We start from the raw sequence: 17,140 nt of genomic DNA on the forward strand, positions 1-17,140 counted from the left end.
TATTTTATTCAACAGAAATCACTTTTCAAAAACTACAACGAACGACTCGTTTGGACTACAACGCATATTTTCCGGGATTTGTGATATCACAAATATCGACGAATGAGACGAGACCTGGTCGAGCTGCACTAGAGAAGGCAACGAGCTTTATCACTGTGTTGGAGACACGCTAGCTTTCCCAAGGCAGACGAACTTAGAGTGGTTACAATCATCCGGGTTTAAATCGTGCTCAAATTGATTTGATTTTGATGCAATATTTACACTGAAGCTCGCAGGCGGCTATGGTAAGAATCACAATTCTGAAATCAAAATAACAAATTACAAACGCAAATGCAAGTCTAAAAAACAAAATAACAATTCAGAAAGCACAACAACAATTCAGAAAACATTATAACAAGTCAGAAAACACAATGACAAATTCGAAAACAAAATAACAAGTCAGAAAACACGACAAATCAGACAAACCGGAAGAGGTAGGTATAGTTTGAGACAGCGCCATTGGTTTGGGATTACTCACCGCTGACTGGACGAGACATCTGTCAATCAAAAAATACGGAGTGTTTATTTACATTTAGTTAAAAGTGTCTGTAAACCATCAGCTCCAGTGGTACAGATGGATAAGTGCGTGTCATTGGCTTTTTGACCGATCGACCCAGGTTCGGTCCCGCCTTTTGCCGAACTTTTTTTCCTCCCTTTTCAAATCACGTTTCACATCGTAAAGGCATTTATTTTCAATAAAAATTAAGGAAATAATCAAAAAGTTGAAAATAAAGTATCGGGTAGGGTTAGGGTAGGTGTAGGGAGGGCTTTATTGTACCAATAAGGTGGCATCCATTTAATAATTAAAATTAAAATTATAATTTATACTCAATACGTTATTATTGCATACTGTTTTATAATGTACTACAATACTGAAGTGCAGATAATTGCCACTATTTGCAACAAGTAGTATACTTGATAGTAGAAAGCCTGCTATTTTAACATAGTGTAAATAGGTATTTGCACTTAGTGTAAATAGCATATTGCTAAAAATACTGCTTTTTTCACTTAGTGTAAATAGAATCCATTGCTAATACAGGATTTGAAAAGGGAGGAAAAAAAAGTTCGGCAAAATGCGGGATCGAAATGCGGGGTCGATCGCGTCAAAAAACCAAGTCTCAAACTATACCTACCTTTTCCGGTTTGTCTGATTTGTCGTTGTGTTTTCTGACTTGTAAATTTGTTTTCGGATTTGCCGTTGTGTTTTCTGACTTGTTATTTTGTTTTCGAATTTGTCATTGTGTTTTCTGACTTGTTATAATGTTTTCTGAATTGTTGTTGTGCTTTCTGAATTGTTATTTTGTTTTGTAGACTTGCATTTGCGTTTGTAATTTGTGATTTTGTTTTTAGAATTGTGATTTGCTCTGCACTGTCGATCGCGTCAAAAACCAAGTCTCAAACTATACCTACCTTTTCCGGTTTGTCTGATTTGTCGTTGTGTTTTCTGACTTGTTGTTGTGCTTTCTGAATTGTTATTTTGTTTTTTAGACTTGCATTTGCGTTTGTAATTTGTTATTTTGTTTTCAGAATTGTGATTTGCTTTGCACTTCTCGGCCACCGTAGAGACTTCTTTCAAAAACATTTAAAAATCTTGCTAACCCCAAACTTTGAATGGTAGTGTACCTAAATTTGATCACTTTTTAAAATGATCTGCTGTTCTGGCTTTACTTGGTGAATGATTTTGAAGGATTGACCTGAGCTATATTTTCTTGACTTTCATTTCTTCCTGTCCGCATCTTATTTTCTGCTTTTGCTTTGTTCCACAGTGGTTCTGTGTGCATTCTCCCGTCTCTCTCTATCCTTCTTTAACTCACTCAGCCACACAGTCCATGAATTATGCTCTCATCCCAGTTTCACATACTGCCATCACACTTGGCTGCTCTTGTGTGATAGACGGACACGTCTTGCATTCACCATGACTTCCCCTCTGTTCTGTTTTCTCAGAGCCAGTTCAAGTTTGTGTGTGAGGCCATACTGAAGGTTTACGAGGAGGGCCTGGTGAAAGCGCTCAAGTCCACGCTGTACGAATCCAACTAATGCAATGCCAGCTTTTCCCGAAAATGATGCTGAAATTCACTGACAGGATCTTCTCCACATGATGATGTTACAGCTCCGTGACAGAGTGATGGAGAAGTATCTCGAGCCAGGAACACAGGACATAAACCAAGCACTGCTGCACTTTACGCTGGCAAAGAGACTATATGCCAGGCTTCAATGAGGAGAGAGAGAGAGAAGTGACAAAGAAATCTAAGGTGAATTAGGTACTTGTTGGGACTTTGAGTGTTCAGGGTTTTAACAAATATATATGTTAATAATGAATATAGTGGAGATTGCTGGTGCCATATGTGTGTAAGGGCAGGCCCGTGAGTGAATGAGTGTTTTTATATGTGGTCACCTATTATTTGGAAACAAACAACACCCACAAAACCATTCACATCCAGGCCTGTGCTGCAGATGAACATTTGTATTTTTATTAGAAATATTTATTGTTTTAGTTTCAATTTTGAGCCCTGCTCATTCAACATAAGTAACTACTTACAAAACAAAAAGAAGAAAAAAAAACGTTTTTGTTACAACAGTGATCTTTTTTTTTCCTGTTTGCTTTGTTCTCGCTTTTTGGCACAGGATGAAAATTTTTATTTATTTTTCTGTCGAACTAAAAAGCTGTCAACAAGGACTTTAAAGCACTTTGCATTACAGCTTTGATGCAAAATATCGGTTCGGAAGTTAAAGGAATACTAAAATGAAAATGTTGTGATTATTTACTCACCCTTGTGTCTTTCCAAACCCATATGATGTTCTTTCGTCAGTGGAGTGCAAAAGGAGATGTTTTGAAAAATGTTCGTGCTGCTCATTTCCATAGAGTGAAAGCCTCCAAGATAAAATGACAGAAAATTCCTCCCAGTTAGTAGTTCCTCAACCTTACAAAATTAGTTGTGAAATAAAAGAACCTGTGAGACTGTAGAATAATAAATTCCGGGCCACCAACCCACAGAAATCAACATACAGAAGATTCCTTTAAAATTAGATTGATTTTTTTTTTTTATACACTCCTCTGCTGTTTTATTATAAGAGAACTGTCATTTAGAAATTTGATCTGTCCAAAGGCAAACATTCCCTGAAAGAATAAACTCCTTGCCATTTAAAATCAGATATTCAGTTGAAGGGCTTAGTATTCCCTGTAGGTGATATAACATCAGTGTTGCGAATAATAACTGTTTTTTTGTGTTGTTGTTGTTAAATCTGAATGTTACACACCACAATGTGTCAAATGCAGTACCACGTTGGGGAATCAAATCGGAGTTTGTTTATTTTTGACCTGTTTATTTCTTGTAGCAGACTGCACACGCAGAATATCCCGCTAACATTAGCAAGTGTGTCCAGTGTGTGTGTTGTTGTGTTATTACTGTATGTTTCTGATGTCTGTATGTGTAAGTGTGTTTTATAGTACTGTTGGTTTGAATGTGATTGAGCCCTAGTTTTATGAACAGTCTTTGTTTAGAAGCCATCAAATTAACATTGTTAATCTCTCAAATTAAATTGTTGACCCATTGCCCAGTTTCACAGGTCATCTCTAGTTGAATGCAGAGTTGAATACATGCCTGTACTTTTTGTAAGGTACTACATTTACAGTCAATCATATGATGTTTCTTTGTGGTCGTAATTGCTGGAGAACCTTGGTTTTAGGACCAAATAATTCCATTCTATGCTGAACAGGTTACAGATTTTACCAAAAAACATTTAAAACAGGAATATGGCATGGAATTTGGGAGAAACTACACACCTCCTGCCTTGTGGGACAGCACTTTTTCAACAAAGAGTACAACTGTAGACTGGAGTTAAAGTTTTATTTGCTGCAAATAACAGGAAGGTCAAGTTGTGCCACTTGTCCATTTTTATGAAAATATTATAAAGTGTACATACAATGTTGTATATTAAAAAGAAAATCTTTAAAATAAAAGTAAGGTGTGTGTGATCTGGGTCATTTTTGCATGTGATATTATATATATATTACAAAATGTACAATTACATTGTACATTTGATTTCCTCCTTTGAAGGTTTTGGGCAGGATAGTTGCACAGTCTGAGTTTGACGCACTGAGTAAACCAGTGGGTGGTGCTGTTGGGGAAAAAAAATACAGAGCACCTGAAAGCAACTGGCTCCTAGCTAGAAAATTAGGATCTTTTGCTGGCCCAGATGAGCCAGTGGTTCAGATTTACCTTAGCCTTTATATTTTTTAGCAACTATAATATTTTTATATTCTACATTTAAATATTTTTGGACTTATTTAAATGATAAAATACATGTTTTCTTTACAAAAAAATCTAGTTTTTAGTTTGAATAAAAGCTTCAGATACATTTTCAATCCATTTTATGAAATCATATTATTTTCAGTCTAACCAATGCTTCCAAGACAATTACAAATCATTCTTGTAGTTCTTGCAAACCTGCATGTAATGTGTTAGCTTTAAAAGTGCTATAATAATTCAGCATATATAATACAATTATATATGACAAATAATGGTGAATGGTGATTAATTTCTCACATCACTTCCTGACTAACTACATATATATCATTAGTAAACATTCAGTACCATCTTATTACTGTACTGTGGTACCACTACAGTACGAAGTTGGAAGATATGGGGGATATGCAGTTCTAGTACACAAAGTTCCAAAATGTTTTCTTAAATGTTATTTTTTGTGCATGAAACTGGATTGGGAATTCAAACTAGATTCTTTAGTGTATTGCTTTGATCTGAAGTTTTATTCAGTAACTGATTTACAAAACTTTCTAACATGTCACACAATAGCTGATTGTAGTTTCTTAAAAGATAATACATGTAAGCTTAATAACGTTGTAATGTTGTAACTAAACTAAAAAGTATTGAGGCAATTTTCACTCCGCACCGGCCCTTTAAATGTAAATCCACTTTTAGGGATTTACGTGACGTCATTTCCTGAGGGAAAACAGCCATCCCACAATCTCTCGGACCGGGAGAATATCAGTTACACTTACCTCCAAAAACATAAGGTGGATGGGCCACACTGCGGCGTAGAAGATGGATATTTCAAAACACAAAGTTGTTTGTTGGTAACGGCCGAGGCTAGAGGACTGTTTCATTGGCGGAATATCAATCAGTCTGCAGTACGTATCGCTTTTGTCTGTGGTCTGAGGATCAACAAGTGGATTCGCGCCGCTAGCGCGGTCATCCCGGCCGGAGGTGGGCGCGATAGATATCGGAACCATATTACAGCCGTATTGTAACTTCTAGCTATTTGTGTTATTAAATAAATTCAACATTTTTAGGTCGTTCCGCCGTTAAATGTAAATTATGCGCATCTTTTCTTCTTGAGCAAACAGGTGTCAGTGGAGTTCAGTCAGTCAGCGCGTGATGATCGTGAGCCACTCGCTACTCTCGCTAGAGCTTTTGCTCTAAACCTCAAACAGTGCACGCCTGACAGCAGCATTAAACGTTTGACGTTTTGTCAACCGATATTTTAAACGGACCACTGTCTATTATGAATATTTACCACAATGAAATTATAGTTAGTGAGAGTGAAGGTAGCAATTTTAGTTAACTGCAGTTGTATCTAGAGACTAAATATATTACCACGTTATTTTTCATAAATGACACAGTTTGTTTTATAGAAATTATTGTTGCCTTGACATAACCTTTGTGTTTTCCCGAACTGTGGTCTTATTACAGATGCTTCAGTTACATAATAGTTACTATACATGCTGCACAAAATTTGAGTTACATTTTCTTAAAGAAATAAGGTGCCATCTGTTCAATACTGGTCTTATTATAGATTCCACAGTTAAACTGTGGTTATAAGTAAGAACCATAGCGAGTTGTAATTTGTAACTGAGATTGTTTCTTTATTCCAGACTGGACAAACGAATCTTCCTGAACATGCTGAGCTTCCTTCGCCGTACTCTGGGCCGGCGGTCCATCCGCAAACATGCTGAGAAAACTCGACTCCGAGAAGCCCAGCGAGCCACAACACACATCCCTGCTGCTGGAGATGCCAAGTCCATCATCACCTGCCGAGTGTCTTTGTTAGATGGCACAGATGTCAGTGTTGATTTGCCGGTGAGTTGACTAATACATTCAAGTGTACGTGTGTTTGGTTGACTATGGTTTTCATAAACCAGTCTGTTTGGTCAGTTCTTGCCATTTGTACTTGTTGTGATACACTCTTGCTTGGTTGCATTGTGCGACTCAAGAAGAACACTTAAACAATTTAAAAGGTGACCTTTATTAAAGCTCAAGGTTGAATCCTAGGCATTAGTTTTCAGTGTCTGCTCTGACAGAAACTTGCCTACTGAGTCACGTTGATAGTCTAGTATGACAGAGAGAATGCTCTCCATTGTTCACTGCTGTTTGAGGCTATTTTCTTATTACATAATCCTGGGAGAAAAGTACATTGAAACTAGACATCTCTGGTGGGGACTAGAGATGTGCTTGGCACTTTTAACTTGACAAATATGAGAAGTCTTTACTTTCAACTTTGTAATTTTAATCACCTTGACTTGAACTGATGAGATTAGGAATTCTTTCAAAGAAGTTCTTTACTCAGAACTCATGAGTCAAGCACCCACATAAAATGTATTTGTGCCAAAACCTGATGCTGTTTTTACTGTTATGCCTTTGATTTTTTATGTAAACACTGTCTTTGCATGTGAAATGAGAAACGGTGCACTCAGGCTGGCCTTTTTTCCTGCCAGTGCATGCATCTTAACTCCATAAAGCCAGTGTGTCGTATATGATACATGAATTTGTAAAGCCTCTAAATTATCAACTTAATAAAAACTTTGCTGATAAACCTGTTATACACAATCTACTACATGACTTTTGACCCCACTTGATGGTTCATACTATTTTAGCAAGTAATAGGCATTTTTATTAAATAAACAGAAGAACTAAATTTGTATTGTTAGTAATATTTCATGATGAACATTTATTGGACTAGAGCAACTTGGGCTACTTCTTTATCCATACATCATTTTATGCAAAGTAGTAGGGCTGGGACGATACGCTAATCTGCCGATTCAATACTATCCCGATACCTGTGTGCCGATTCAATATGTATTGCTATAATTGAGTATTGCGATTTATGTAACTATTGTGATTCGATATTACAATTTATTGTGATTTTTGTTTGCTTATTAAAGACTAGACAATGGAAAATACTTGATTATACCCTTAAAAGAGACTGTAAATGAGTCATATTAACAAAAACAATGCATCACATCTTTCTGAACTTTTATTTCAGGAGCATACACATACACAGTGTATATTTAAAGTACCAAAACCCTGAACCACATGAATATAATAGCCAAATGTTCAACAAAATGAGTAAAATAAAGTGCTATGTTACTTTGCATACCGTTTTAGTCATGTTTAGTCATGTTTTCCCGGCAGTGTGTAAAATCCAAAGTGTTTCCACACTTGGGATTCAAAACGTGAAGGTGCAGAAAGAATTCTGGAAGAGGTCTGATCCTCTGCCTTCGCCATGATTTTGCTTTCTCGCGCCGGCTTGAAACGTATACGACAAAAGTGCTATAATAATTCAGCATATATAATACAATTATATATGACAAATAATGGTGAATGGTGATTAATTTCTCACATCACTTCCTGACTAACTACATATATATCATTAGTAAACATTCAGTACCATCTTATTACTGTACTGTGGTACCACTACAGTACGAAGTTGGAAGATATGGGGGATATGCAGTTCTAGTACACAAAGTTCCAAAATGTTTTCTTAAATGTTATTTTTTGTGCATGAAACTGGATTGGGAATTCAAACTAGATTCTTTAGTGTATTGCTTTGATCTGAAGTTTTATTCAGTAACTGATTTACAAAACTTTCTAACATGTCACACAATAGCTGATTGTAGTTTCTTAAAAGATAATACATGTAAGCTTAATAACGTTGTAATGTTGTAACTAAACTAAAAAGTATTGAGGCAATTTTCACTCCGCACCGGCCCTTTAAATGTAAATCCACTTTTAGGGATTTACGTGACGTCATTTCCTGAGGGAAAACAGCCATCCCACAATCTCTCGGACCGGGAGAATATCAGTTACACTTACCTCCAAAAACATAAGGTGGATGGGCCACACTGCGGCGTAGAAGATGGATATTTCAAAACACAAAGTTGTTTGTTGGTAACGGCCGAGGCTAGAGGACTGTTTCATTGGCGGAATATCAATCAGTCTGCAGTACGTATCGCTTTTGTCTGTGGTCTGAGGATCAACAAGTGGATTCGCGCCGCTAGCGCGGTCATCCCGGCCGGAGGTGGGCGCGATAGATATCGGAACCATATTACAGCCGTATTGTAACTTCTAGCTATTTGTGTTATTAAATAAATTCAACATTTTTAGGTCGTTCCGCCGTTAAATGTAAATTATGCGCATCTTTTCTTCTTGAGCAAACAGGTGTCAGTGGAGTTCAGTCAGTCAGCGCGTGATGATCGTGAGCCACTCGCTACTCTCGCTAGAGCTTTTGCTCTAAACCTCAAACAGTGCACGCCTGACAGCAGCATTAAACGTTTGACGTTTTGTCAACCGATATTTTAAACGGACCACTGTCTATTATGAATATTTACCACAATGAAATTATAGTTAGTGAGAGTGAAGGTAGCAATTTTAGTTAACTGCAGTTGTATCTAGAGACTAAATATATTACCACGTTATTTTTCATAAATGACACAGTTTGTTTTATAGAAATTATTGTTGCCTTGACATAACCTTTGTGTTTTCCCGAACTGTGGTCTTATTACAGATGCTTCAGTTACATAATAGTTACTATACATGCTGCACAAAATTTGAGTTACATTTTCTTAAAGAAATAAGGTGCCATCTGTTCAATACTGGTCTTATTATAGATTCCACAGTTAAACTGTGGTTATAAGTAAGAACCATAGCGAGTTGTAATTTGTAACTGAGATTGTTTCTTTATTCCAGACTGGACAAACGAATCTTCCTGAACATGCTGAGCTTCCTTCGCCGTACTCTGGGCCGGCGGTCCATCCGCAAACATGCTGAGAAAACTCGACTCCGAGAAGCCCAGCGAGCCACAACACACATCCCTGCTGCTGGAGATGCCAAGTCCATCATCACCTGCCGAGTGTCTTTGTTAGATGGCACAGATGTCAGTGTTGATTTGCCGGTGAGTTGACTAATACATTCAAGTGTACGTGTGTTTGGTTGACTATGGTTTTCATAAACCAGTCTGTTTGGTCAGTTCTTGCCATTTGTACTTGTTGTGATACACTCTTGCTTGGTTGCATTGTGCGACTCAAGAAGAACACTTAAACAATTTAAAAGGTGACCTTTATTAAAGCTCAAGGTTGAATCCTAGGCATTAGTTTTCAGTGTCTGCTCTGACAGAAACTTGCCTACTGAGTCACGTTGATAGTCTAGTATGACAGAGAGAATGCTCTCCATTGTTCACTGCTGTTTGAGGCTATTTTCTTATTACATAATCCTGGGAGAAAAGTACATTGAAACTAGACATCTCTGGTGGGGACTAGAGATGTGCTTGGCACTTTTAACTTGACAAATATGAGAAGTCTTTACTTTCAACTTTGTAATTTTAATCACCTTGACTTGAACTGATGAGATTAGGAATTCTTTCAAAGAAGTTCTTTACTCAGAACTCATGAGTCAAGCACCCACATAAAATGTATTTGTGCCAAAACCTGATGCTGTTTTTACTGTTATGCCTTTGATTTTTTATGTAAACACTGTCTTTGCATGTGAAATGAGAAACGGTGCACTCAGGCTGGCCTTTTTTCCTGCCAGTGCATGCATCTTAACTCCATAAAGCCAGTGTGTCGTATATGATACATGAATTTGTAAAGCCTCTAAATTATCAACTTAATAAAAACTTTGCTGATAAACCTGTTATACACAATCTACTACATGACTTTTGACCCCACTTGATGGTTCATACTATTTTAGCAAGTAATAGGCATTTTTATTAAATAAACAGAAGAACTAAATTTGTATTGTTAGTAATATTTCATGATGAACATTTATTGGACTAGAGCAACTTGGGCTACTTCTTTATCCATACATCATTTTATGCAAAGTAGTAGGGCTGGGACGATACGCTAATCTGCCGATTCAATACTATCCCGATACCTGTGTGCCGATTCAATATGTATTGCTATAATTGAGTATTGCGATTTATGTAACTATTGTGATTCGATATTACAATTTATTGTGATTTTTGTTTGCTTATTAAAGACTAGACAATGGAAAATACTTGATTATACCCTTAAAAGAGACTGTAAATGAGTCATATTAACAAAAACAATGCATCACATCTTTCTGAACTTTTATTTCAGGAGCATACACATACACAGTGTATATTTAAAGTACCAAAACCCTGAACCACATGAATATAATAGCCAAATGTTCAACAAAATGAGTAAAATAAAGTGCTATGTTACTTTGCATACCGTTTTAGTCATGTTTAGTCATGTTTTCCCGGCAGTGTGTAAAATCCAAAGTGTTTCCACACTTGGGATTCAAAACGGGAAGGTGCAGAAAGAATTCTGGAAGAGGTCTGATCCTCTGCCTTCGCCATGATTTTGCTTTCTCGCGCCGGCTTGAAACGTATATGACATCATCTAATGCAGCGGCACTGCGCACACAGAAGGATCGCTGTATGACATCAAAGCACCGCGAGAGCTACAGAGAGCAGATGGCTCCACATGCTTTCGAATTGCTCTCGCGGTACTTTGATGTCATACGCAGATTGGTCTGTGCGGTGCTGCTTCAAGTCGAACACACCTATACATTTCGCCCTCTGTTGGAATTAAAAAGCGCTAACTTCTCCCCACCACCTCTTAGGAAAAGTAAAATAATTAAATATAAATCGATTCTGAGGTAAACCAATCGATTTTTAAATGTTTTAAAAAGAATCGCGATAGTTAGGTGAATCGATTTTTTTTCTCCCACCCCTACAAAGTAGTCATATAAGCATGTGTGTATCAAGAAAAATCAAGGAAATGTAAGTAGTCTGATATAGTATAAAAATCTCAATGCTTTAGAATTTCATCTTACTTTTTGGCCATATAAATTGGAGTATCTGCACCAGATTGAGATATTTTTCTCAGTTTTGGCTAGAAATGCATCGATCTGATACTCGGTATCGGTATCGGCTCCGATACTGGCATTTTCTGTTGGATCGGGTATCGGTCAGACGAGACTGATCCAAATCTGATATTGTGCGTATACTATTGTGTTATTGTTAAGCCCCACGAAAGCACAAAAACATTATAAAGCACCATAAAGACAAATTTCAAGTGTTCTGAAGCCGTTCCATAGTTTAATGTGAGGTACAGATGAATATTTAAGTCGTTAAATTCAAGTTCACGTAAACTCTTCTCTCCGCTGCAGCTGTCTGTCATCCTCTATTCAGCATTCAAACTGCGTGCCGCATTCGGTTACTACTAGGGCTGGGCAAAAAATCAAATGCGAATTTCATGCGCATCTCGTCAGTAAAGCCGCATTCGATTTTTTGCACAGCCCTAGTTACTACAGCCCTAGTTACTACAGTCAAAACGATAGAACTCTCTTCAAGAGCGCACAACAACTGAGATTTAAGACCGTTAAAAGAAAAGGCTCGATAAACTATTGCACAGATTTAATAAACTACGCATCAATATCTCTTTCCTTTGTGCTCTGAACTTCTCTATGCGGAGCGCTGTGACTCCGTGTTGCTTCAAGCGCATCATTCTGCGCACGGGATGTGCATAAGTGCTTTGTGCCGCTCTGTATTGGAGCTTTTCGTATTATAATACTTTTGCGCAGTGAAAGATTATTTATAGCGTTTCTTGTTCTGTCCTATGATAGGACATAACAAGAAAGGCTATTAATAATCTAATGTATAGCACAGTAATGGAGGCAGCAACATATGATAGATAGGACTCCTATCTACTTATGTTGCTGTCTTCATTACTGCGCTATACATTTAAAAGAAATGTCTTTCAATTTTATAGTTTATATTTATATATAAATACATTTACTTGTTTTCATTAGCATTCACTATAAACGTCATTTATTTTTAACCTTAGGCATACAAGACTTTTTTGGCGAAAGTGAATCTAGCAGCCTGTGTGAAATGCGCTAGGCTGTACTATTCTGCACCAGTACAAATGCGTGCACGTGTTGCGCGTGTTTTGCTTGCTTGAGTGTTTCTGCATTATATGAGTGGCTTTGGAATTAAAATATGCCGTAATTATTGCTCATAAAGGTAAGAGTAATACATCACTCGGAACTGTAAAGGGTCTACTTTTATTTGTGTGCACATACAATATCAACAAAGCATTGTGCTTTTATAAAATAAAAGATACATACAGGATGTGCTTTCTGCAATTTCGGCCAGGAGCGCTTCACAATGATGAACCGAAACTCAGCGAATACTTGCCTCAAAAACTTGCTAAATATATATATAGAAAGCTTTAAATTACTACTTTAAAACTAAATAATTTGTGATGTACTGGAAAAAGTGGTATCGGTGCATCCCTAAACAATACAAAGAGCAATGTGTAACATTTTACCAGATATAGTCTTACTTATTCACTTTTATTTCTTCCCCACTAAATAATGTTATTTCACTAAATGTTTAGATTTTATGAAATTGTGCACTCATGATTTTTCTAGAATAACTTGCTGCTAAATTATCCACTAACCTAGTTTATAATAGTATTTTTGTCATATATCATATGAAGTATAGAAATTCTACATTGATTTAAAAAAAAAAAAACTCTGCTTGTATCGGATCGGATTGGAATCGGCCGATACCCAGAATTTTCTGGATCGGATTGGATCTGAAAAAAATTGTATCGTTGCATCCCTAGTTTTGGCCTTTGAATGAAATTGATGTGTTTTTTTTCCTCAAGTGTGAATTCCATATTCTCACTATATAGGGTGACCACCTGGGTGTTGCGCTGTTGCAGGTCAGCAAGCAATATTAACTTAATTAATAAATTATTAGACTGTTAATACTGATTTATGTTAAATTGAAAACAGTGACACTGGATGATAATATGCTTTAAATCACCAGTAATCTTCATAAAATGTTAGTTGTGATTTTAAATGTTAGTAGTGAATAGAAATTTATTTAAGCGGTGATGGTGCTTTATTAGACTAGAGAAAGATTACATGTGTTTTTACCTAATGCAGATCATCTACATTTGACTTTGATTAGGACCTGGTTTAAAAGTTATGGTTATTTCCATTATTACTTGAGATTTGACTCTGACTTGTAAAACTGTATGATGACTCAAGGTGTGCCCTCAAGCCCAGGTCTCAGAGATCTGACCCAGATGCTTGTCATTCTGTTTACTGATTAGCCGTAATACCATCATCCCTCTTGTAGCAGCTTCTTTATGTCTCTGTTTATGCTGTTGTTGAGCCTCTGTCAGGAATTTCCTTGACCTCCACCTCAATGTGTTAGGTTTGATGTATGACTGAGTGTGTTGTTGAACTCATGAGTGTTTTGCAATTCTCCTCTTCATTCCTAACTAAAGTTCCAGTATTTCCACTGCTGATGTATTCTTCTATTTTAGTGTTGTTTGTGTTAAAGTGCACATTTATATGCTATATGTACTATATACTGTATATCAAATTTAGCAGGTTTCCTTGGAATTTCATCTGCTGTCATTTTGAATGCATTGTGTCAACATTTAATGACCTATATTTTAAAATAACCGTAGTGACCATTAACCTGCACAATCTACTTTTCTGCATCAGTGGTAGGGCTGTGCGATATTGAAGAAAAATGCGATATGCGATAACTCATTAAATAATGCGATATTCGATATGCGATACGATAATGCTTAAAGTGCCACATGCTCCGATGAAACCATTTTACTCAGCTGTTGCTGAGTCAGTTCTGTGAACTTCTATAACTATCTTGTGTCATATATATATGGTTATTTGTATGCATGTATGTTCCTGTAAAACCACAACAAATTCCTTGTGTTTGCGCACACTTAAGTGGTGAATAAAGCTCATTCGGATTCTGATTCTAATAAGAAAGCACCCCTACAACAACTTCTGAAAGTGAACGGTATGTGTTTACTCGAGCATTACATAAAAATGTCATTTTAACAAGTTATATATATATTTTTTTTTTATGTTTATTTTAGTTTTATTTGTAGCATTAATAAACTAGCGGTGACTGGAGTCCTTCATAATTTAAGACTTTCTGGGGGCCCCCTGTAAGTTTGCAAAGGCCCTCTTGTGGGTCTTGGCCCCCAGGCTGTGAACCACTGGTTTATGTAATTGCTAATAGTCAGTACTGTATCACAGTGGGAAGCAAGTGAGTAAAAAAGTCCATAATATTATGTCTGAATTAGAGTGCGACCGATATGGTTTTTTTTGGGGGGGGCCGATACCGATATTAGGGAGTAAAAAGAAGACCGATATCGATATATCGGCCGATATTCTTTATGTGAAGGCTATATTATAGTACAGTATAGTCAAAAGTTTGGACACACTTCCCATTCATAGAATACAGTATATACATAAACAGAATACAGTGGTGTGAAAAAGTGTTGGCCCCCTTCCTGATTTCTTATTTTTTTGCATGTTTGTCACACTTTAATGTTTCAGATCATCAAACAAATTTAAATATTAGTCAAAGATAACACAAGTAAACACAACATGCAGTTTTTAAATGAAGGTTTTTATTATTAAGGGAAAACAAAATCCAAAACTACATGGCCCTGTGTGAAGAAGTGTTTGCCCCCCTGTTAAAACTGTGGTTTATCACACCTGAGTTCAATTTCTCTAGCCACACCCAGGCCTGATTACTGCCACACCTGTTCGCAATCAAGAAATCTCTTAAATAGGACCTGCCTGACAAAGTGAAGTAGACCAAAAGATCCTCAAAAGCTAGACGACATGCCGAGAGCCAAAGAAATTCAGAAACAAATGAAAAAGAAAGTAATTGAGATCTATCAGTCTGGAAAAGGTTATAAAGCCATTTCTAAAGCTTTGGGACTCCAGCGAACCACAGTGAGAGCCATTATTCACAAATGGCAAAAACATGGAACAGTGGAGAACCTTCCCAAGAGTGGCCGGCCGACCAAAATTACCCCAAGAGCACAGCGACGACTCATCCAAGAGGTCACAAAAGACCCCACAACAACATCCAAAAACTGCAGGCCTCACTTGCCTCAGTTAAGGTCAGTGTTCATGACTCCACCATAAGAAAGAGACTGGGCAAAAATGGTCTGCATGGCAGAGTTCCAAGACGAAAACCGCTGCTGAGCAAAAAGAACAAAGGCTCGTCTCAGTCGTCTCAGTTAACATCTTGATGATCCCCAAGACTTTTGGGAAAATACTCTGTGGACTGACGAGACAAAAGAGACAAAAGTTGGAAGGTGTGTGTCCCATTACGTCTGGCGTAAAAGTAACACTGCATTTCAGAAAAAGAACATCATACCAACAGTAAAATATGGTGGTGGTAGTGTGATGGTCTGGGGCTGTTTTGCTGCTTCAGGACCTGGAAGACTTGCTGTGATAAATGGAACCATGAATTCTGCTGTTTACCAAAAAATCCTGAAGGAGAATGTCCGGCCATCTGTTCGTGACCTCAAGCTGAAGCGAACTTGGGTTCTGCAGCAGGACAATGATCCAAAACACACCAGCAAGTCCACCTCTGAATGGCTGAAGAAAAACAAAATGAAGACTTTGGAGTGGCCTAGTCAAAGTCCTGACCTGAATCCTATTGAGATGCTGTGGCATGACCTTAAAAAGGCGGTTCATGCTCGAAAACCCTCCAATGTGGCTGAATTACAACAATTCTGCATAGATGAGTAGACCAAAATTCCTCCACAGCGCTGTAACAGACTCATTGCAAGTTATCGCAAACGCTTGATTGCAGTTGTTGCTGCTAAGGGTGGCCCAACCAGTTATTAGGTTTAGGGGGCAAACACTTTTTCACACAGGGCCATGTAGTTTTGGATTTTGTTTTCCCTTAATAATAAAAACCTTCATTTAAAAACTGCATGTTGTGTTCACTTGTGTTATCTTTTACTAATATTTAAATTTGTTTGATGATCTGAAACATTAAAGTGTGACAAACATGCAAAAAAAATAAGAAATCAGGAAGGGGGCCAACACTTTTTCACACCACTGTACTTAAGTATATCTTTAATTGGACTTCAGCACTACTTACGCATAATTAAAGTTCATTCAATACAAAATTAGTTGTTCCAATTTAGCAGACTTAAGGTATACCAGTTTAGTATACCAACAGTACAATTTCAGGGCATTTTTTTATTAAGTACATAGATATTTAAATGTATTTGTAGTATACTTAGCATGAAATAAATGTATTTCAAATACATTTTAGTATATTTATTTTTCACTAGGGTTCCGATCTGGCTTCATCCAATCAACAACCAATGGATAGAAACAAGTCCTCATCCCTACAGTTTTTTTCATCCTTTTTGATAATACATTTTATTCAGATGTGCATCACAGTTTGGAACAAATAATGATGCTTGCGGTGCAATATTTGACCGGAAGGGTAAAAATTACATGTATTTTCCTCAGTTACAGCTAGTTAGAGCTAGCCTGCTTCCAATCAGACACAGAGATGAAGTAGTGCAGTAAGATCACATTTGTTTGAATGAATTATAGCATTTATTTCAATTAATTATTGATCGATTGAGAGATAGAGAGAGAGAGAGAGAGAGAGAAAGAGATGAAAAGTTGGTTTGTAATTCCCTGCATCTGCATGTAACTACCTGCATCTCTCTCTACAAACAATGAAGCTGTAAGTTTAGTTACTTCAAAAACAGTGATTTTACCTCCTTGTTGCTGAGAAATATAATGTTGCAATTCAGCAGTGTTGACAACAAGTTTCTGTGGATGTTTTTGTGTGTGCACAGCACAATCTGCAATATCTGTGTGCAGGTGATGTGTGTGCATCAATTAAAACAGCGCATTAACATAGAATAGTGATTAAACTGACTTGGATCTACCTGTGCATTAAACAGTTTTAACAGCAATTAAAAAATCAGTTCAAATCGGCAATAATGAAATCACATCTG

The 17,140-nt window shown here is 37.0% G+C and overlaps 2 protein-coding genes across 10 annotated transcripts in view; both read left to right on the forward strand.

Moving 5' to 3' along the window:
• Positions 1 to 3,990, forward strand: part of LOC107733639 (tyrosine-protein phosphatase non-receptor type 4-like) — a 57,474-nt gene extending 53,484 nt beyond the window's left edge. For both annotated transcript variants that reach the window (XM_016545348.1, XM_016545349.1), the window contains exon 27: positions 1,984 to 3,990. In XM_016545348.1, the coding sequence (XP_016400834.1) occupies positions 1,984 to 2,076 (93 nt within the window). In that variant the 3' untranslated portion in view covers positions 2,077 to 3,990. The remainder of the gene's footprint in view (positions 1 to 1,983) is intronic.
• Positions 3,991 to 5,010: 1,020 nt separating this feature from the next.
• LOC107733640 (band 4.1-like protein 5) overlaps positions 5,011 to 17,140 on the forward strand; it is a 49,403-nt gene continuing 37,273 nt past the window's right edge. For 4 of the 8 annotated variants that reach the window (XM_016545350.1, XM_016545355.1, XM_016545357.1 and 1 more), the window contains exons 1-2: positions 8,107 to 8,279; positions 9,024 to 9,228. In XM_016545350.1, coding sequence (XP_016400836.1) covers positions 9,049 to 9,228 — 180 coding nt within the window. In that variant the 5' untranslated portion in view covers positions 8,107 to 8,279; positions 9,024 to 9,048. Of the gene's footprint in view, positions 5,265 to 5,586; positions 5,606 to 5,932; positions 6,138 to 8,106; positions 8,356 to 9,023; positions 9,229 to 17,140 lie in introns of those variants that run through there. The other 4 variants (XM_016545352.1, XM_016545353.1, XM_016545354.1 and 1 more) reach the window with 4 other exon arrangements.

This window comes from Sinocyclocheilus rhinocerous, unplaced genomic scaffold (genome assembly GCF_001515625.1).
Source record: "Sinocyclocheilus rhinocerous isolate Xijiao unplaced genomic scaffold, SAMN03320098_v1.1 scaffold1842, whole genome shotgun sequence".
Taxonomy (NCBI): Eukaryota; Metazoa; Chordata; class Actinopteri; order Cypriniformes; family Cyprinidae; genus Sinocyclocheilus; species Sinocyclocheilus rhinocerous.